Raw genomic sequence first — 21,471 nt, forward strand, 5'->3', positions numbered from 1 at the left:
ATTGCGAAGCGGCCAAATTTTCCTTTCGCCGTGAAGCTGGCAATCGTAAATCAATCAAATTGGTGAGAAGTCTGACGTTCTTGTCAGGCATGAGTAGGGCGTGTCAGGCATCACACGCCCTACGGCTTCCCATTGGCAGTGTACTGTTGTTACTGTTGACGTTCATTAGTTGAAAGTGTCATTAATTCAGAAATGGCATCCCCTTGCAGTTCAAATTAACGAGCTTTTACTGTATTATGCACAATCCTAACTTGGGCTTACACACCAGCCTTCAGGTTACTTTTACTTCAAGTGTCCGATTTTATTTCATGTTTAGATAGATTGGGCAGGCAAACCAAGTTTGGGAGGCTTTAATGACGAGGAAAGGCTTCATTGCAGGATGCCCTGAGCTCGGGCCGGGGCTCTCTCCCAAAGCGCTCTGTGAAGAGGAGGGTAGTATACTTGTTCTGTCTGCCCTCCTGCAGCGAGCTGCTGGACAGCGAGAGCGACGGCATCGAGGTGAGCTACAATGCGGCGGGCATCCTGGCGCACATCCTGTCGGACGGGGAGGCCTGCTGGGATGGCATCCGGGCGATTTGCCGCGAGGGCACGCTGGTGCGCATGCGCCGCGCCATCGACCGCTGGCCCCTGGCCACCAAGCGCAACATCAACTACCGGTCAGTGTGGCTCCTCCATGGGTCGCCCACTCCAGGGTTTCCTGGGGCGGCAAAAGGGCTGACAAGTACAGCTGATGAAAGGCTTATTTTGTGGGAGCATGCAACACGAGCAAAAAAAAGTGTTGCCCTCATTGTTGCATTTGTTGTCGCATTGCTATCCAGGCAAAGCAAGAACGAAACACTGTCAGGCGCCGTGAAGACGAAGTACAAGTTTGGTTCATTCGAAAGATTGCCTCGTCAGAATAAGACTGACACCATTTTTTACTCAAACTTCAAACAAATCATTGAGATATAAGGAAACCAGATGAAGCAGTGGCGACTCCCTATGATGGAGGCGAAAAGCAAAAACACCCGTGTGTACGAGATTTCAGCGCACGTTAGAGATCCCCAACAGGTGGTGAAAATTAATCCGGAGCCCTCCACTACGGCATGCTTCATCGCCTGCGTTGCGTCGCCACATTAAACCCTACAACCAATCAATCAAAAGTGACTCCCCAGACACTTTAGGGCAATCTTTCTGGGTTGTCACAGGATCTTTTTCGTGCGGCCACCGACCTAAAATGTAAAGTTTTTTCAGTTAAAACACCGGTTTTGTGGCTGAAATAGAGCTGAGTTATTTATCAAAGGCTAATTTTTTTTTTTCAAATTGAACGAAGTTGTACTTTGTCTAAGTGGCCATTTTAAGGTGGTTCCCATGATGGCACACATCTGCGGCGACAGTTTTTCCTCTCATGTATGTATTAGTATGAAACACTGTGGGGTAGACAAGATGGAAGAGAGAGGCAGGCAGGATGTATGCTAGACTGATCGCAGAAGGACATATAAACGCACAAAAATTGATTGGGAAAAAAAAATAAGGGAAGGTTTCATTTAAATGTCCCTGCGCGTGCACTTAGGCATATTTCATCTTGGCGGTTCAATATTCTTTCTCGAGAGCGGTAACGAAGCTTTGCTGACGAATCACCTTTCAACGATTTCCCCTTCGTGCCTTTCGGGCGCACACAGTGCCAAAGATTAATTGTTTGGCAGAGTGCAGTATTGGGTGAGTTGGTGATTCATCTTAACAATAAAACACAACAGAAACAAGGAATTACGCAGAGGCACACAGGACGATCGCCGATTTCCAACTGAACCTTTATTACAGAAACGTCATATTTGTAAACAGGCATACACACGCTTACGATAAAAACAGTTGACCCGATAATTAATTGATAACTACTGTACCAAAGAACACGAGATTAAAAACAAAATCCAAATTGATTACTACCTCCCTCGCACTTCTGTTGCGTTCTGTTAAGTTCTGTTGTGCTGTATTGTTAAGATGATTGCTTTACCAACAGTATTGAAATAAGAAACTCCCCTGAGGTTTATCGCAGAGCGTACACCCCAGTACCCCACACACCCCCCAGTGACAGTTGCCTGGGCGGCCACTTGTGTGCAGGTCCTTTGAGCCCATCCTGAGGCTACTGCGATGTGAACACACGCCAGAGGCTCAACATTGGGCCGTCTGGGCCCTGGCCAATCTCACTCACGTCTACCGTAAGTTTGGCCAAAGGCTTTTTACAGCCATCTATTCATGCCATCAGCAATTCTTGGAGTCGGCAGTGTGGGTGTGCATTCGTTGGGGACGCAAAATTTCTTTCATTCAAGTAAACTGAGTGAAACTTGTCTTCACCTAACACCCACGGGAGTTAGCATTGTGCTCTTGTTTTGCGCAACACCTGCGCATGTCAGGCTCTCTTGCACAGCTTCGGTGTTACGTGGGAAAGCCAAGCCGAGCAGGCATTCCGTGCGGTGAAGCTTGAAAGTAGGTGTCGTGCGCAGCAGAGCCAACCTTTATTGTCGTGTTCTGTGTTCTGAACTTGAGTGCCAATGGGATGGGGCAGCGAGTGCCGTTCCAATGGAGTGAATTTATGCATGCAGCGGACAAGTACTGCCCTCTGGTGCGGGAAGAAGGCGGCCTGGAGATGCTGGAAGAGTTGGTGCAGAACCCTGGGCCTTACCCGCGCATCCATGAGCTCGCCCAGCTCATCACTCAGCGCTGCGACAGGCAAGTACCACGACGACTGGGGCTGCTTCCCCGCCCCTAGGACCCCAAGAAAGCTGCTAAACAACGCTCTAGCACATGCTGCAGCATCCTGAACAGTAGGCGGTTGACTGCTGTTTCCAGTGTATCAGTTGCTGCAATACGCACAAAGAATGGGCCAGAATAAATTTTTGTGGGAAATGATAACAAAAAAAGTTCTGTAATTCTTCCTACAAAAAATAAATCGCTGTGTGCAAAAAAATGTTATCACACGTTTCTGGCTGGTCTGCATATGAAGGTGCTTCCCATGTGGTTCTGATAGAGAAATGTCACCTTGAATTTTAAGTTAACACAGTTGAACCCCACGAAAACACAGTCCGCTTCAACGAAATTTCTGCTTCAAAGGAATGATTCCAATTCCTTGTCAGCTAGCCATAGGAGTCAATGCAGCAAAGTCCTCGCCACAACAAACCATTTGTCCGGTTTGGCTTCGCTTCAGCGAAATTGTCGCTTAGTGGGGCGGGGCTTTAACATTTATTTTACGATAAAATGAGCACAACGCCAGCCATCTGTAACGTCACAATTGGACCGCAAATGAATTAGCAAGAAAACCAACAGGAAAGTGGGAACATACTTGTGTAGAAATACATCTGCTGTTCTTGCTTTTTAGCCACCAGAGGAAAGTCCTGTGATGGAGTCGGTGGGCTTCTCACAAAAATCAGATATTTTAGTGCTAATTTTGGAATTACACATTTTAATGTGAACATGTGCAAGTCAGCATGCAGATTTGCAAGAACTTTTGAATCGTTAGGTGTTTATTATGCTCAATAAGTAATAAAATTTCAATAAACGCCAAACATATTTCACACCCTTTTGACACCTTCCAAGAAAGGTGGTCGTTATTTCAACGCCCGTTTTGCCACATGGGTGTAAAGCTACAAGTTAGGGTGTTGGGAACTAAGAAGGGTATGAAAGACCTCCAACTGAGGAGAAGGGTGCAAAAGACCTCAATTTAAGGAAAGGAGCGTTAAAGATCTCCAGCTTTCATAGTGTTTTCTACCCGTTTACACGGATCGACTTGAATCTACATGCAGGGAGATGTTTTGTACCTCACAATCTTTAAAACAATATGAATTGGCATAATTTATTACCAGCAGAGCTCTTGAAGCTTGAGCTCGGTTTGGTGGCGTTAGCAGAAAAAAATACAAAGAAAAAAACTGTGCCGCCTGTAAAGGGTGCACCACTGCAGATAGGGTATTATAACAGTGAAGCCGACTTTCGCGACTGCTGGAATGTGGGAACAAAGGGCGCATGCGTATGCGCGTCATCGTTGTGGGCTACTAAAACAGAAAAAAAAAAAGGCAGGCCTTGCACTAGTGGTGCAAGGCTGGAGGAACAGCAGAGCTGGGGGTCAGCCTAGCTTGTTTCCCCCTTGCATCCGCTGTCAGTGTGGGCACACTGGCCTTATTTTGTGTCTGTTTCGTTGTCAGAGGTGGCCTCACACTGCATTTACAGGCCCATAGAAATTGCATGGCTCATTGCGGCTCTGTCGATTGCGCGTAGTTAGTGTTGCGACGTTACTCTAACGTAGCCGAAACGAGGTGGCAGCTGAAAAGGCTGCAGCTGCTACACGCTGGAATAGAGTAGACGTAGCAACAGTACCCTAAGCTGACATCAAGCCACACATCAGACAACACCTTCATAAAACATGGCAGACAGACAGGCGCAAACAGGCAGACTACAGACTACGCGTAATAGGACCACACTTGGAACGATACACAGCCGACTCACACAACAGGCACATGGAAGTTGCCTTAGCAGGCTCACACACACACGACGTACTCACACTTGCTCACCGGGTCTTCAAGACCGCTGTGTAAGCGGTGTGGGGAGGGCCTATCGTAGTTCACATCCTAATTGCACGCAAGGCACTTGACACAACACTACACAAACATTTCCCTGAACTATGCAGATGACACTTTCCACTGCATTCGTTATTATTTTTAGCAGACGACCCAATGTTTTCTATTAAATGTGTTGTCAAGTTTTTAGCAGAGGTCAGATTTTTACAGCTCCTTTTATATCGCGCATAATCATCCTGGCCATATCTTTTTTGGCTTTTGTTTCATTTCATGCTTACTTTTACTGACTTATCTTAGTATTTCCATTTACATGACTCATTAAATAACTTTTGATTTGGACCTGTTTGCTCTAGTTGGCCTTGTGCTATTGAACACCAACCATCATCACCATGAGCATAGCGACGTTGCTTTGGGCTTCACGCTTGCTGTGAGGGTGCCACCTTCTCGCTTGTAATGGTTACATTCTAGCATGCTCGCACCCGATTACTAGTCATGTGCAGAAATCCAAGAATCAAGATGGGCAAGCTTTTGTGACGTAGCTTTTACTCAACAAAGACATCTCAGTAGCTGTGTAGTAGTGCTGTATGTTTTTGCTACTAAACATTCCTAGACCTCCAAAAATACACAGTTAATTGATCCCTCGCCATCAAAAGCAAACTGCAGTAGTATTGGAAGGGAAGCTCGTTCATAAGGTTGCATTTCGAACAGCGCTAACAAGACGGGGACACAGGAAGGAGGACAAGACTATCAGTGGAAGTTTATTTCGGACAAGCTACCCATACATCTGGTTATGCATGATAACTCCGTATGTCAGTTGGCAGTTACAATCTTTTGGCCGCCCTTTGTCCTGGTAGTGCTGTTCAAGATAAACCAACTGGCAAGTGAACAGCTTCTGGCGTTCCACGTCAATAGAAGACACCTTCGGTTTTTAAACTTGTGTTCAATGTTGCAATCTGATCTTATAACATGTAACTATGGCCCTTATCACTGAAATCAGTAGCAATCACATTAAAGTCACAGGGCACCATTGTTATCCACCGCTGTTAGATAGCTCGCTCAGTAAAGCAGCACCAGTTGTGAAGTTTCATTTTATGGCAGAAATGAAAAGGAATTTTTTTGTCAGCATTTTGGTACAGCATTATTTAGTACCAGCAGTGGGCCTTGTAAAGCACTGCATGTTCATGAATTTAGCTACTATGATGGCAAGCTGTTGTTGGCTGACCCCCTTGAACACATTCAAAATGCAACAAGTAGACTACCAACAATCTAGAATTGGAAGAACAGCTAGGAGGAAGAATAAAAGGGCCCTAAAAATTGGCCTTACACTGGGCACGCTTCCTCACCTCTTTCTCAGTGGTGCATTCTGCGCCAGATGTGCAGCACACCTTGTGGTCGTGCATGTCTTGGTTGAGTGCTCAGCTGTGGAACAAAAAAGGGTGCACACTTTGCAGAAATGTGCATAATAAGACACATTGCAGGATGTCTTATCTGGTAACCCCGTGCTTGTTGTAATTAAATTTGTCTTGGACGAGGTCTAAGCTCACGACATTGATTCATTGTCTTAGAAATGGAAACAGGGCCACCACTGTGAAGAATAAATAAAAACGTTTCGGTTCATACGGGAATATTCTCCAAGGTAAGAGCTAGCTCAGCTTGTTGCCAGCGGCGAAACAGGACAGGCGAGCGTAACTGCTCAAGCTGGGAGTGACCAGAGAGGTGTCACCAGCAGCACTGAAAGGTGTGTGTGTGTGTATGTGCAGGCACGGGACTGAGCAAGGTGACACCCTCACGTGCCTGGAGGAAGAGACAGCGTGACAGCCCTGCCTGGTTTGACAACGGTTTGCAATAAAACACTGCGGCCTTGCCGTACACTGCTCTGTTCTTGGATGCCTGTCTGGGTTTTTCCACTGGCAGAAAATGAAATCACATTTTAGTTCAAGCGGACATGGTCCCACTACTCTTTTCAGTGAATGCTGTGGTTGTAATGAGCCCCAAAAGAGTGCCGCAATTTTCGGGGTCATTCTTGGCGCAGGTAGGGGCAGTGCTGACACTGCTTAAAACTTTTATTGTCTGCTGCAGTTCTATGAAGCTGGGTATGCGTTCTAGTCTTACAAGTTGCGCCAGTGTGGCCCATGGATAAAGGAATTCACTTGATTAGAATACCTGTCAAGAAGGGCGTGGAAGCGATGCCGCAGCGGCTGGAAGCAAGAAAAAATCACAGCAATGTTCAGAATCCTCCTCTGCCTGAACTGACAATAGGGGAGCCCCAGCGTCGTTTGTAGCAACTTTTTAAGCGCACTTATTCCTTGTCTTAGTATGCACCCTCACCTTCCAAGTGGTGGCAGTGCGACTGCACGGAAAAAAATTTCTGTACTTGCGACACCTGTGAAGAAGGGCGTGAATGAGATGTCGCAACCAGCGTGAAGCAAGAAGGGAGGTGAGGTTCCGTTCCTCTGTAGTGGGTGCAAGGCCACCACTTCCTGTACGCACCAAGTGCCACCAGCTGCTCGAACCCAACTGCACTCAAACGTAACCTTGCCACACCTTGAGAAGTTTCAGTATTTGCTCGCGTACCTTACCGGTCCCGCAAAGGACGCCATCGATGTCATCAGACTGGCTGATGATTTCACCGTCGAGGCAATCACCAACTGATTTGGGCATAAAAATCTTGTGGACAACCACCTGGACAAATGCTTGCCCTGGAGCCAATACAGAGTTCCGCCAATGCCGGAAACTAGCGGGTCCTCTACGACAGCCATGTTTCACATCAACGCGTTGGAGGGCCTAGGGATCTCCCCAGACCAATACTCCATTGCACTCCATTGCGTCCTACTATGGACCTTGCCACACGATCTGGGCCTCCTGTACCGGCAAAAGCTGAAAGGGTCGCAACAGGACACATTTGTGGTCTCCAGGTCTCCTTCCACCGGGTCCCGGGGAATCAAAGTGATCCTCGACTTCCTGCACACCCAGGTTGAAAAGAATCGATCGGATCGTCCCGAGCCGTTCACACGCTGCGTCCAGGAGGCTCGGTCCTCGCTTCTACTCGTCAGTCCTCCAATGGCGATCACTCTCGGTGCCCAATCCCTGCCTGCGGGACTGCTAATTGTCATCTTTGCAACTTGGACCATGTTATTGCCCACTGCACAGCAGTGGAGAAGCGAAAACGACTGCTGGCAAGCAGGTGCTGTGGTGGTGGTGGTAGTAACACGCATTCTATTTACAAGGGATACAAAGACGCCATGTTACACTTTAGCAAATTTTGGTGTCTAGGGGAGGGGGATTAGACAATTGGAATTGGAAAAAAAATTGATACATCCAATGGGGTACGAAACTAAAGGAAATGGTGGAGGCCAGATGCCTCTAAGTTTCATAGAGCGGTGAGCAAGCGTTGTTCTTCGCTTGGATTGAGAAAACTTGGATAAAGTCAATCATTAAGACTGGGTCAGCTTGCAAATGTAATGTTTTTGAAGGCTTGTAGCATAGTTTCTTACTATCTACAGTAAAGAGGAATCTCGCGCTTGCTTCTATGCGGGTCACATCAAGGTTGTCTGTGTCGTCATGGGCCGCCATTATACCATGCGCTCGCCTTCGTTTCATCATTGGCTTGGATTGAAACGTTTTAGTGGCCGTATAGTGCACAAAAACGCAAAAATGGTGTGTTGTTATATATGTGGAAAATAAAACAGGCTGTTTTAAAGCTAAGAAAAAAGGAAATAAAGCAAATTTTTGCAGGAACGGTTGTGTGTACTATTCTGCAGACCAAGCTGGTAGAAAAAATACAGTAGCTAGAATACTGTAGTAAAAATGGCTGGTAGTTAACAATAATGCTAATATTTTTGGGTAGACTTCTTAGAGACTTGTATTTTATTAATTTTACCATTATTTCAAATAATCAGTTGTTTGAAGAGCTTGTAAATGTTTTTGAGCGTGCCTGTGAAAATGTTGCCTTTGTGGCGCACCGGTGCACCGACTGTCAGCTACAGTTCAACACAACTTGTTTCTAAGCGAGTTGGTACATACTTGAAGAAAAAGGAAGACGTGGCGTTAAACTGTCGCAAGCGAAGACAAGATGGGACGGATGGAGACGCCCGCATCTGTTGTATCTGGTCTTTGTCGAAGGATGTTTTATTTTCTGCATTAGCTACAACTTCTACGGTGGCATATTACCCGCTCAGTCACATTCCTTCAACTGCAGCATGACCAAGTTGGTTAGGTACGATAAAGTACTGCCTGCTCTTTCACCAAACACGCAGTTGCCACGGCTTATGGCTACCACACAACAGGCTACCTTGTAGACGTGTTAATGCATAGTGAAAGCAAATCCCAAAAACCGCTTAATAAGAATCTGATTCTCATGCCAAGCCCAAGCCAGAAACGGTGGTCTTCCCATAACACCCGACGACGACATGGATTCCCAGGTGCAGTTTCCTCTCTAGTATACTTACCAAGAAACTCTATGGTGGAAAGTGCAACCACTTCGAATGACACTGCAGATCTGCCAAACAGTCTGGTCTGCAGGCACAGTTCACGTCAGCACCTTATGTCTCTGACATCCAGCTCCCAGTGGAAGGTCTCTCTTCTGCTAGCCAAGTCTCGGGTCTACATCGCAGCAAAGGTGCGATGCAGCCAGCGCGGTGACATCAACATCGACCAGTGGTGCAGCACTTATGCCAGTACTCCTGCAGACAGGCTATGCACGCGGCCTCGGCAAGAGCCGCCAGCTGCTTGTTCACTTTTTGGTGGATACTGGGAGTCAGCGACTTTAACCCGACGTGATGTGTCCCGAGCACTGTCTTGTCCCGTCGAAGGTGTGGAATGTCTTGCTACGTTCGGAAGCACTCGCCCGATAACACCTGTTGCGTGCAAATGAGTCTCCTTGACACTTAAATGTCAGCACAATGACCAGCACGTCAGGATTGAGGGCCTCGAAGTCCCTGACATCTGTGACGTCACAAGCCCGCCTGTAAGCGAAGAACTCCTTCAGACAATGGCTGCTAAGTGTGAAATTGCTGCTGATGCTCGGTTTGCGGCCACATTTCAGCTAGGAGCATCATGTTAGCGTGCTGATCGGGTCGGATATAAGGTAGCAGCGGGACGAATTTGTCTCTCTCTCTCACAGCCATGGAGACAGGTCTGGGTTGGACCATACACGGTGCCCAACCTGACAGCCGAGGCCACTCGGCCACTCACTCGGGGACACCACTGCAGACGTTGAGCTATCGTCCCTGTGGCGGCTGGAGAATCCAGGGAACGGGGGTAAACTCCGGGTTGAACAATGCCGCCGTCCCAGGCGCATAGCTAGGATTTTTTTTTTCCGGGGGGGGGGGGGGGGGCGGGGGGGGGGGGCTAAAGTTGTTTTCAAGTCCCCCACTCCCCCCCGACAGAGAAAAAGCGAGGTAGTTTGCAGGCGCCCTTAAAGGCTATGAAGACGAAATACGTGTTTGGTTTTCCCGATAACAATGATACCAATCTTATCGCAAACTTCAAACGAATAATCGAGATATGAAATAAAACATGAAGCAGCGGCCACTCCCCACCCACTTTCCGGCAATTTCTCTATGACATCACAGGATCTTTTTACGATTGGCGTCAAACGACCTAAGACACAGCCAATCAACATGGCTGTGCAATTGTAGAGATCATCTAGTTCCAATGATGCCATCATTTCAATTGTTACGTGCTGCTAACACGTACACTCACTACTACATTTTAGTGCTGGCCTGTACTAAATCACTCCTTCCCATATTACGTCACTGCAGCGCGAAATTTGAAAATTTTTGATATTTAATTGTTGCATTGCTCCAGTTGAAAAACGTCTTCTGGGGTTGGAATGTAGTTGAGTGAGTTACCAAAGGCTAGTTCCTTCAGATTCAACAAGGTTGTATTTTGTCTTCAAATGGGCAAGGGGATCCGGACAGTTTATCGAACGCCGTTTTATCGAACGCCGTTTTTTCGAAGCCGTTTTATCGAATGCCCTTTTATCGACGGACGTTTTATCGAAGCCGTTTTATCGAAAGTGTTTTTCCCGGCATTGTTGTGTAACAAAACTTGCAGTACATTTTTAGTTTCCTCTTCGCTATGTAATTTGCAAATCTTTCCACCGCGAGTCTATGTAACTGAATTTGTAGTCTTTTATTTCCTTCCTTTGTGATGCGCGAAATTTGTCTCCACAAATTTTGTTCTGTTCATTGCGCTGGTAATACTGTACGGTAAGGAATCCTCTTGTATCTCTATTTCACCCTCTGATCCGAAGCATATCACGGCATTGTGGCGTATGGACTAGGATGCCTCGATATCCTTCGTACTTTTTTGTACACGCCGCTTTTGTATCTAATCTAATTTAATTATTTCGCCGCGTATGTTCTACATAATTAAGGCACTTCTTGGTGCTTGTGAGTCCAATGTCAAAAACCTAACTGGAACGCTAGCAAAAGTCTCTCCTGATTTCTGCATTCCTAATTATTAATGGGCACTGAGTTCAGTTACTAAGAGGTTTCCAAGCCTTGTCCTACTGCTCTCGAAGCCTTGGTCAGAACTGACGAAAAAAAAGTTAGTTACAAAATTAGTCACCATACTACAGATTGGTTCGTTTTCATCTCTCCCCCCTCACCCCCCCCCCCATTACACCCAGCATGTATGAGGTTTTTAGCCGGAATCTTTTACCTATTTATCAACATAAAAAACACCAAGATAAAAGTAGTAAACACCAAAAATAAAGAAATCGTGGAGGTCTACTCAATACAGCGCCGTCGACCGATTACCTGGAAAGCAAAATGCGAAATTGAAAAAAAAAAGGAACGAGCAAACAAAATCTGATATGGCCTGTGCGATTAGCTGAACAATGCACACACAAAAAATACGCTGTCTGGTCTGGCGTGTTCCTCCAAGGCCACCAAAGAACCTCAAGGTTGGTGAATTGTAGGAGCGCGCGGCGTGAGAGTGTTGATGCATAAGTAGGGAATTGTACGAAATCCTCTATTTCTTGTTTGTTTGAGCATGATTAAGGAAAAGCGTAAATTGTGAATGGATGGGCGATCGTCCAGTTGTCCTTGATTGATTGATTGTAGGGTTTAACGCGCCGACGCAACGCAGGCGATGAGGCGCGCCGTAGTGGAGGGCTCCGGATTAATTTTGACCACCTGGGGATCTTTATCGTGCGCCGAAATCTCGTACACACGGGCGTTTTTGCTTTTCGCCTCCATCAGAAAAGCGGCCGCCGCGGCCGGGAATCGAACCCGCGACCTTGTGCTCAGCAGCGCAACGCCTTAGCCACTGAGCCACCGCGGCGGGTCGTCCAGTTGTCCTAGGTTGCCCATGACGTACGACATGTCATGTCCATGGTCCATGGTTGTCCATGGTTGTCCAGTTGTCCATGACGTACGACGACATGTCATACGTGACGAGTTCACCTATGGCGAGTTGGCTGTGAGGGGTTCACTTGTGATGAGCTGTGCTAGACTACACCACCTCTGTTGGGGCCTCACTTTCACTGTCGACACCCCCCTACCTGTTCCATTCATATAGCCCTAGTCTTTCCCAAGTTCTGGGCACAATATTTCTCCAGATGCAAAGAATGTGACCACATGGTCCAAGCGGGGGTCACCAGCAAACCACGTGACTGGAAAAATTGGGGGAGGACAAGACTATGGATCACGTAACGATGAACCTTGGCGCAAAGGATATACTTGGCAACACTAGTCTAAATACACTGATCTAAGGAATACTGCACACGGGGTTAGGGTTGCTTCTATAGTGGCAGATTCTGTGGTATAAACAAGGGGGACATAGATGCTTAAGGGAAATCAATGAAGACTTAAAAAAAATTAAAAGAAATGCTAATGGTACAAACGTAATCGAAAACACGTGAAAGACGCGTCAACAGTATAGGCAGGTTTTTGAATGTAATGCGCGGCAGAGACAACGTAGAATTAAGCTATCTGCAGATTAGATTAGTGCGATAGCCAGTTAAACAAAATATACTCCGCAAATCACAACGAAAACAATTACAACGAGAACCGCAAAACCACACTTTCGATAAAACGGACTAGGGGGTTCGATAAAACGGCATTCGATAAAATGGCGTTCGATAAAACGGGCATTTTGTCGATAAAACGGCGTTCGATAAAACGGCGTTTGATAAACTGTCTGGGAACCGGCTTGAAGGAAACGTACGTGGGGCACACCATTACCGATCTTGGGGCCCACCACTGCGCGCCCCTTGCAAGGTGCTGGTTTGAAAAACAAAACCGTTTGATAACTTTGCATTTATCGACCTTCGATTGGCCCTGTTTAGTGCCAGATGAAGTTTCAAACTGGAAAAAATCCGCAGATCACGTGGTGCAAACCTTCGCCCGTGATACGGTACGTATACTGCACGCACAGTCACCTTGTACAAGCATTGCATTAAATGAGCACAGTTTCATGTGATTACTTTCTTTATTTCAACGTGTGTGGTATGATGAGTGTGACATATCCGCAATAAAATTGCGTAGGCCGTAAGAATAAAATTTTATTATTTAGTTGCTGTTGTTCAAAACGCAGAAGAAAAATTTTTTTTTTGCTGATAAGCATTCTACGCCCCATCGCGTGGTGTGAAATGGGATAACAAAAGTCACGATAACGGGATAACGGTCACATGCACTATGCGACAGCCGCTACCTCACTTGGAGTTGCGTGCCTGTAGATGAAGCAAACTACTAAAACTGCAGCGAGAACAAATATATTTTTACTCTTCAAGTACTGTTCACGTAATTCACGGACAGCGGTAACTCTCCATGTACTTAAAGGAGTCAAGAAGACAAAATACAAGTTGGGTTTATTAAAATCGCAATCTTCGAACAAATAACGGAGATATTAAAGAAAACGTATGAAACTGACGCGAACCCCTAGCCAATTTCCCTCAACTTTCTATGACGTCACGGAACCTTGTTTGTGCGATTGGCGGCCGCCTAACTGACCTGTCGCGACGACACGGACGTCTGTAATGGGGCCTCTAGTTCCATTTGACCGCATCACATGAATGCTAACGTGCAGTTAACGCACTGAAAATTATATTTTATTGTTGGCCCGTATGACGTCACTCTGCTCATAACACGTCACTGTGGCGCAAAATTTGAAAGTTTTTAAATACTTGCTTTTTTTTTCGTTAAGAAAACATCTTTTGTGGCTGTGGAACTGAGTGAGATACTGAATCCTAGTTCTTTCAAATTAAACGAAGTTGTATTTTCTCTTCATGGCTCCTTTAACATTGTCCCGATATCCGCTTTGAGTAACCCTGTTCGTGCATCATAGGATATAGGATAACCCTTGTGCATCATAGGATATTTAGGCGTTTATATGAGTAGAATTTACGTTTTCCCTCTTTCCAAGTTACCTACCCGCTTCATAGCTGGCACTCCTTTCAACAGCCATTTGAAACGCAAATATTACATTATAAATAAAACGATACAAATTTTTTGGCTCGCAAACATAAAGGTACTGTGATAAATATTAGGAAGCGATTATTTAAATATTAAAAGACACAGTGATCACGTAAGGATAAATGAGGGGTCAGGGGAAGAAAATGACTTACAATTGCGGCCTCTTTTGTGTGTTGCATGGCACTTCGAGTGTGAGCTTCCCAAAGCCATGGGCGCTTCGGCCCTTCTCTTGCACCGTTCTATCATGTCGGCGTTGTTGTGACTCAGGCCCCTGAATATACACTGCTGTGGGCAGCCGCCGCCCAGGCAAAGAGCGGCTGTGGACGCAATGGAGGGGCTTTAGTTGTGACTGAGGTCGACGATGACCATCGGGTATTTCGCGAGCGCCGTCTGCTCATGCTAGGGCTGGTGACCGTCAAGCCTTCACGTGTATGATAAAGTCCGGAACTCGCTCCGCAAGCCGCAGTGTGCCCTTTTCGTCAACTCCCTGTTCCCCAGTTTCGTAGGTTAGCAAAAAATACCGCCGAACGAGGAGGAATTTTATTGAAATGAAATAAACACAGAAAGGTCGGCCTGACGGTAGTATATCTGGCCAGCTATTCTGTGTGTGGGAAAATCTGCCTAATCGCGGAGGGGAAAAGGACTGTCTGCAACACCACTTTCTGAAGGGGACACGCAGTGCGCGCAAGCTGAGCCCATTCAATAATCCTACGAAAACACCCTCCCGGCTCCACAGAAACATGAAAAAGAATGAAGGGGTGACGCCCAGAAGAGGAGCATACTTTGCTATGCGCCTCATCCACAAAGGCCCTCTGCCCAACCACGACATTCATCCAGCTAAAGCACATGTTTTGCTCAACACGCAGACCCATCGCTTTCTTCAGTTTACTTGCAGGACTCTCTACCACCGCCGCTTGCTCGTGGTTCTGCATGTTTACACATACAAAGATCGTCCTTTCCCTTTGGCCCTTTATCGTAACAGTATTCACCCATCAATGGCGGGCGGTCTCTCTTTTTTTCCGCCGCGAGTACGTCAGTGCGGACCAATCCTTGCTTTCCCGGTTATTCCGTGACCAGTCGATCTCCTCTGCGGAGAACGACTCAGCCGGCCAATTATTCCCTGTGTGGCCACATTCCACACACAAAGGGACACAACGCACGCCTTTGGCGTCCCGTGCGCTGAGCGTACCAGACAGCTGCCATCGCTTTTGGAGCTGCACCCCTCCAACCCGATTATCCTGAACCGGGCGCTTCGTTTTATGCAAGCACCAATGCGTTGGGACAGGCATTGGGTTGTGAATATTTTTAATAGTGGCACATACGAAGGATATGCGCCTTTGTTCACAGGCGACGTACCATGGCCGCATAGCAGGCAGCATGGCGTCGGCCGGCAAAATTTCGGGGGGAGGAGGGGCTGAAGCCCCTCCCCCTGTGTGCTGAAGCCCCTGTGTGCTGAAGGGGCTGAAGCCCCTCCCCGGCTACACCACTGGAACTTGCGACGGACGGATAGAGGAACCCGCGTGAGGGAGGTGAACTAGACGAGCCGGGAGATCACAACAGCGACTAGAACCCAAACCTTGATTGAGATCTTACCGAAAGTCGCAAGAAAATCGCCGTCATTCATAATTTTCTCTTGCTGTGAGCCTGGCAAGTTCGCCAATTTGGTGAAAGCGAGGCACTATGCGTGGCGCTGTGGGCATAATATGGTTCCTTAAAAACTACGGAGTGAGGAGGGGGGGGTGCAGTGAAAATTTCTGGGGGGGGGGGGGGGGGGGGGGTTTGAACCACCCAAACACCCCCCCTCCTTCCCCCCCTGGCTATGCCACTGCGCTGTCCACCAGTTCGAACAGGGGGTTCACAAACGAAAACACCGGGATGAAGTGTTCCTCCTCAATCAAAGAGCCTGAACTTGACATCCCCAACTTATCGTTCTTTCGCGACCATACTAAGCCTCCTTTCAAAGTGTTCAGCATGTAACGGGAACGCTCTGACGACAGCATAGCGCGGACCTTAGTATCTAGAACGCCTGTGGCTAAGAGCTGAGCCATGCCAGATAAAACCGGCGCGTTTCTGGCTAGGCAAAAGCAACACGTGCCTGCGGCAGAAACTCGGCCCTCGAGCTGCGCATACGGGCACGGCACCGTCAAGCCGTTACAGAGCGTCTTTGTCACCGTCGGAAACGGGAGCAGATAATGCTGCTTCGATCCCCCAGGCCCCAAGTGCTTGTACACGACAATTCGCCCCCTGCCATCTGGCAACTTGGGTGAACATTACTTCAGCTGTTTTCCGGACGCGACAGCTAGAGTTGTACGATCGTGTTCCCTCCACCTGTAATCGGGACGGGAAATACGGCGTCCAGCGCAGCGTCTGTGTTATCTTGAAACAAGCCCCTGATCAATTTGAGGGCCACGGGAGTGTATTGAATAAAGAGAACACAGCCCGCCACAAGCGCAGCCAGAGGGAGATATCGCCAATCCTCCCTGTTCTGTGATATCGCTCTACGAGCGCGGCTCATGCGGCGGCACTGACGGATCCAGAGCTCGGGGGGCCCTGGGGGTGGGTTTCCCCGCTAGGAAACCTGTTCGCCCCCTTGCCTTCCCCTTTCATACCAATCTCCATCCATCCGTTTCATCCGCCAACAACGTAACGTTCTGTGTATGGCTTCAGGCTCATAATAGGAACATGTCGACTTCGTGCCGTGTCATATTTTACCCCCCTCCCCCACCCCAGTGGCTCGTTTAATGTTTCCAAGTCCGGCTGTTTTCGCTACCAAATGCTGCCCCAATGCAGCCACCATGGAGGGAAGAATACTCAGGAGAGGCCCCTAGCATCCCAATGCATTGCGAAAAGTGTGGAGGAAGTGTTGAATGATTGGCAAAAAGAGGTCTCGCAGGACCCGCTGGCAACAGTTCGTGCAGACGTTCCTGATTTCGGGTGGCTGCTTGGCTGGAGAGCCCTGCCAACGTGTGACCGCCTTGCAGCATTTGGTGTGGTTCGCTCTGCCCGGTGCCCGCAATGCGGACGCACTGAGACGCTAGAGCATGCTATTTGAGTGTCGTGTGGCCGCCACATGCTGGGTTTAATCAGCAGAATGTTTGAGCTTAGGCTGGGAGCCCACACGAAATCGAAAGATCCATTTGTCAGCTTTCTGCTACGTGTGGGCGCCTTTGTTGTGTGGCGCCAGCGAGGTGTAGCCGCCTTGCAGGCACGACCACAGCGTGCCCTGTATCCCCTGTTGTGGCGCGTTCGGAGGGGCGCGTTCGGAAAATGGCCATAGAGCACCTGCAGCATGAGCTGGTGGCGCTGGGTGAAGAATCTTTTCTCATGCGTTGGTCGACTCGCTTCATCAAGGTCGCCAATAACACCGTGCAATGGTGTATCGTGCCTTATTAATAAGGTGTAACACTTTTTTTGCGTGCTGAAGGGAGTTGTAGGTTAGAGGCCAAGGCGCAGTTTAGGCAGCCTGGCTGAGCTTGCCTCTCTGTACGGTCATAGATATGAGCACTGAGTAGAACATATGTGTGTGAACTGTTGTGGTTTTTATGTTGACAACCTCGCGTGAACTATGGTGTCTGAACCTCGTGCCACGGACATTATTGTAAAGAACCTTCGGTGCGGCGGACCTAGTTTTTTTTGTGAACTTGTGTGATGTTCACTTCCTTTTCTCTGTGGCACATTGCGGATATCCTGTGCCCCGTCGACCAGTGTAGTAGCTAACTACAGAGGGTCCTAGCTGTAACTAGTTTTTAATAAATTCTCTTTGCGTAAACGGCACCCACAACGGTTACCCATGCGACGTCACTTAAATTCACTCACGTCGCTCTACAAATAGTGAAAGCAGAGAGAAGTGAAATGCACTTAACCACAGCCTCTATTACTTCAAAGAAATATTCTTGATAAGGTTAGATGAATGAACGGTGGTTGGCTGAGTTGTATTGGTGTAGCACATGAGTGGAAACTCTTTTTTTATAGAATTAAAGCTCAAACCCGGTGTTAGACGATCTCACTTCTCCGTGTCTGCTGTCGCGGACAGAGGCGACGAGATCAGCGGCAGAGACGGAGGAGGAGCAGGAGGAGGAGGGGGGGGGGGGAGACGACGACAAAATACTTCTATTCAGATTTCTGAACGGCCCAGAGTGCGGCTCAGGGGAGGGCTTCCTTCTTCACTGTAGCCCATATTCAGTCCGCGCCGCCTGTGCACTGTCCACTAGCTGAAGCTGGGCAGGCAGAGAGGGGCTGGACAGCAGCATGTCCCATTGCTCTTGTTCGGTAGTTCACGGAGAGGGAGGAGGATGCTAAGGGCTAAAGTCGCACACCCCGATTATGTGGCATAGTGTTCCTACTTCTGAGCAACATTTACATTGAGCGTCGTAGCGATTCGGGTGCATTAATAAGACGCGTCGGGTGTGGGAAGGAGCCGGATTGCATGAGCCGCAGGGTAGTTTGTTGTTCTATGGAACAGGGTAAGGCGAAGGTAGGGTCTGTCTCAGAAGGCGTACTGCTGGGTTATGTCCCTGAACGAGACAAGCGGCTGACTGTCCTCATGCAGCTCCATAGCACGGGGGGTAAAAGCGCAGGCTTGGTGGACGTATTTGTTGCCCTCCATGGAAGCGTGAGCGGGTGTCCAGATGAGCTGAATGGAACAATTTGGGGAGTAGTTTTTTAGCACACGCAGTGCAGGTCGGGACACCAAACCCGACTGGTAATTCCAGTAGGCTTGTTGGGTATCGGTGACTAACTTACGAACCCCTGGTTGAGCCAAGGCGATGGCTGCCTCTTCTCTTGCCGTCATGTCTTTGGTCTTCAGGGAGGAACAAGCAAGAAGGTTGGTTCTGGAGGTAGCCACGATGATGGCGTACTGCTGCCCTCGATGTTGGGAGGCGTCTGTGTGGATAACTGCATGATCCCCACCTACGGTGGTGCTGAGCGCTTGAGCCCGTGCTTGTGGGCGAGCCTCGTCGTGTGGGGGGTTCATATTTCTAAGCGAAGGGAGCATCTTTAGTTCTTGGCGCCAAAAGTCCAGGAGTACTTCAAGCGGAGTGACATTGTGTGCTGCCCAGCCAATCTGGGGAAGGATGCGGCGACCCGCTGCAGTTCTGCTCATTCGGAGCTTCTGGTTAGAAAGACGGCCCTCTATCAGCTCTTCCGCCATATTGTAGAGTCCCGTGCTACAGTGCTCTAGAAGTTTTCTAGAAGTTTATAGTGTGTTCACGGGCCGTCTCTTGCTGACGCACTTCATGTCGACGCCGGCAGGTGGCGCGAGAGGGCCATCCTCCTGAACGATCGCAGCTTGCCAAGGCTGAAGCGGCTGGAGTTTTCATACACGAGCAGTGAGAAAATTCGTTGAATAACATTTTGGATATCGAAAATTCTGTTGTAATGCGAAGGTCGTTGTATTATCTTCAGCTGTGGTTCTTTTCAATGTTTTAACCCCTACGCAGCGACGCTAGCTGGTCGTTTTTTTTTTTTTGACGCAACTGACTTTTTTTTTTTTGTGCGTGGGCGCTGTAGTTAATTACCTGGAAAGTTGCGCCCGGTATGCTTTTTGTCGTATTTGTCCATAGCATGATCATCCGGGGACAGTTACTACATCGATAATCCGTGCAAATATTACGTTTGTGAACCGTTTGTGCTGTGGCCAAGTACGACAGCACACGTCGGTCAACAAGCTGCCAGACCAGTTCGCTTGTGCGCGCGCGCCTGTCTGGGTGTGCGCGGGCATGCCCGCGTTGAGGAATAACAGCTGTCTCAGTGCATTTCGTTTGTAAAATATGGCATAACCTATTTCGTTTCCTATCTAGGGCCCGTTGTGGGATGGTGCTTCTTTAGGTATTTTCAATCACCACGGGTACTTTTCTTTTTATATTAGTCTTCTTTTATGCCTAAACCAATCAACTACCCATAGCGGTGCGCCTTGAGTAATAGAAACCACATAGTCTGCAATGCTTAAGAATACAAACAGTTTATTTACAGCGATAAAATATATACAAGTGGGTGCTTTTTTGGCACTACCCAGAATGAAGGGCAGGGAAAAAGTCTGGTTCCTTGCAAGCTTGCCTCACGAGGTCTTGGTCATTTTTCTGCGTTTGGCCCTTTCTCTCCTCGTTTTGTTATCCGAGTTCAATCCCTTGACGAAGAAGTGAAGCCGTGTTGTGATATAAAAGCTGATCACTTCCTTCGTCAGGAGAGCTGCATGCTTACTGCAGCCAACGCTGAGGGTGCACCTTGCCTTCACTAGGGTGAGTATATCAAGCATACTTTCAGCGTGCAGTCTTGTCTTGCTGAAGCACTCAGTGAACAAATTTTCTAGTGTTCGGACAAACCGAAAAAGGACACCGTGAGGATAGAGAAGGCCTCCTTTATCCTTATGAAGCGTAAGCCTGGCGAGTTCTAGCTTGTCGTTGTTAGTGGATGACGTCAAAAGCTGCATGCAATGCTCGCACTTCATTTTCATCACACATTTCCGCGCAACATAACCAGCTATGTAGTGGATCAGGCGTGCGTCGCTTCTTTCGACATGTTGGTCATGGTCCAGTGAACATGACAAAATTGTTTCTGCTGCAGACAAGTCACCGGATTCAATTAGATCATCTACCTGGTCGTACAAGCTGCTTCTAGGAGGAGCACTGGTACCCCCCTCAACATCCAACAATGCTGTGATAGCACATGGATCCGCATTGCCATATCTTACAGTCTTCACCAAACTGTAAAAAGACAAACAGTTCATCGTAACAAGGAATTGGCTTGGTGTCGGGTGGTCGTTACAGCCCGAGGACTGTCGCACAATGCCAAACACGTTTTCCAGGGGGTCCTGGCTCAATCGCGACGTCATTATAAACTTATACCCTAGTGAGGTAAGGTACGACAGGAGCTCGAGTGTGCTCGACAGAGTGACCCGAAGGCCTGTAGCTGTAGAATCGCTGAGGAATCCGTCTCCACCTGCATGCTGCTCCCAGGCTGTCAGGTACTCCAGGAAGTCCGAGAGGGCAGTACTGCCAGCAGAGTTTGGTCGCAAAGCTTCAGCCGGGAACATGGACGTCATAACCTTGATGATGTCATTGATTCTCCTGCAATATAAAATATTGTGTACTGTGTCAGTTTTTAATGGTAAACGCGCTATCACAGTATTTCTCGCTATAAACAGATATTTATAGGAAACACAAATATGTGCACTGCCGTTGCTGCCACGTGGCTGCCAAAGCTAAAGCACACCACTAATAAAAATCAACCAACTAAACGCAACTCTGAGCGCTGGCGCAAAAGGGCCGACAGCTTTTCCCTGGCTAGTATTTCTATCAGCTAGGTGCACACCCCGGCCTTCACATTAAACGATTAAAGGCCAAAAGCGTACCTGTGACAGCACAAGTAAGGTATGCAAGGTATACACTGATAACTGGGCTACGAAATGTATTCATTAACTGAGGTACATGAACTCTTCCGTCCATGCAGCTTTCAAACAAACACAACATGCCTTCCTCGCAAAGTGGGAAAAGAGTACAGTGCAC

The 21,471-nt window shown here is 48.0% G+C and overlaps 1 protein-coding gene across 3 annotated transcripts in view; it reads left to right on the top strand.

The window, feature by feature from the left end:
* LOC144180118 (protein zer-1 homolog) overlaps nt 1-6,425 on the top strand; it is a 78,891-nt gene extending 72,466 nt beyond the window's left edge. For all 3 annotated transcript variants that reach the window (XM_077708514.1, XM_077708525.1, XM_077708520.1), the window contains 4 exons: nt 465-656; nt 2,098-2,195; nt 2,580-2,706; nt 6,305-6,425. In XM_077708514.1, coding sequence (XP_077564640.1) covers nt 465-656; nt 2,098-2,195; nt 2,580-2,706; nt 6,305-6,359 — 472 coding nt within the window. In that variant the 3' untranslated portion in view covers nt 6,360-6,425. The remainder of the gene's footprint in view (nt 1-464; nt 657-2,097; nt 2,196-2,579; nt 2,707-6,304) is intronic.
* The last annotated feature ends 15,046 nt before the right edge of the window (nt 6,426-21,471 follow it).

The sequence above is a fragment of the Haemaphysalis longicornis genome, unplaced genomic scaffold (assembly GCF_048455015.1).
Source record: "Haemaphysalis longicornis isolate Haplotype H1 unplaced genomic scaffold, Haemaphysalis longicornis Haplotype H1 scaffold_1, whole genome shotgun sequence".
Lineage (NCBI taxonomy): Eukaryota > Metazoa > Arthropoda > Arachnida > Ixodida > Ixodidae > Haemaphysalis > Haemaphysalis longicornis.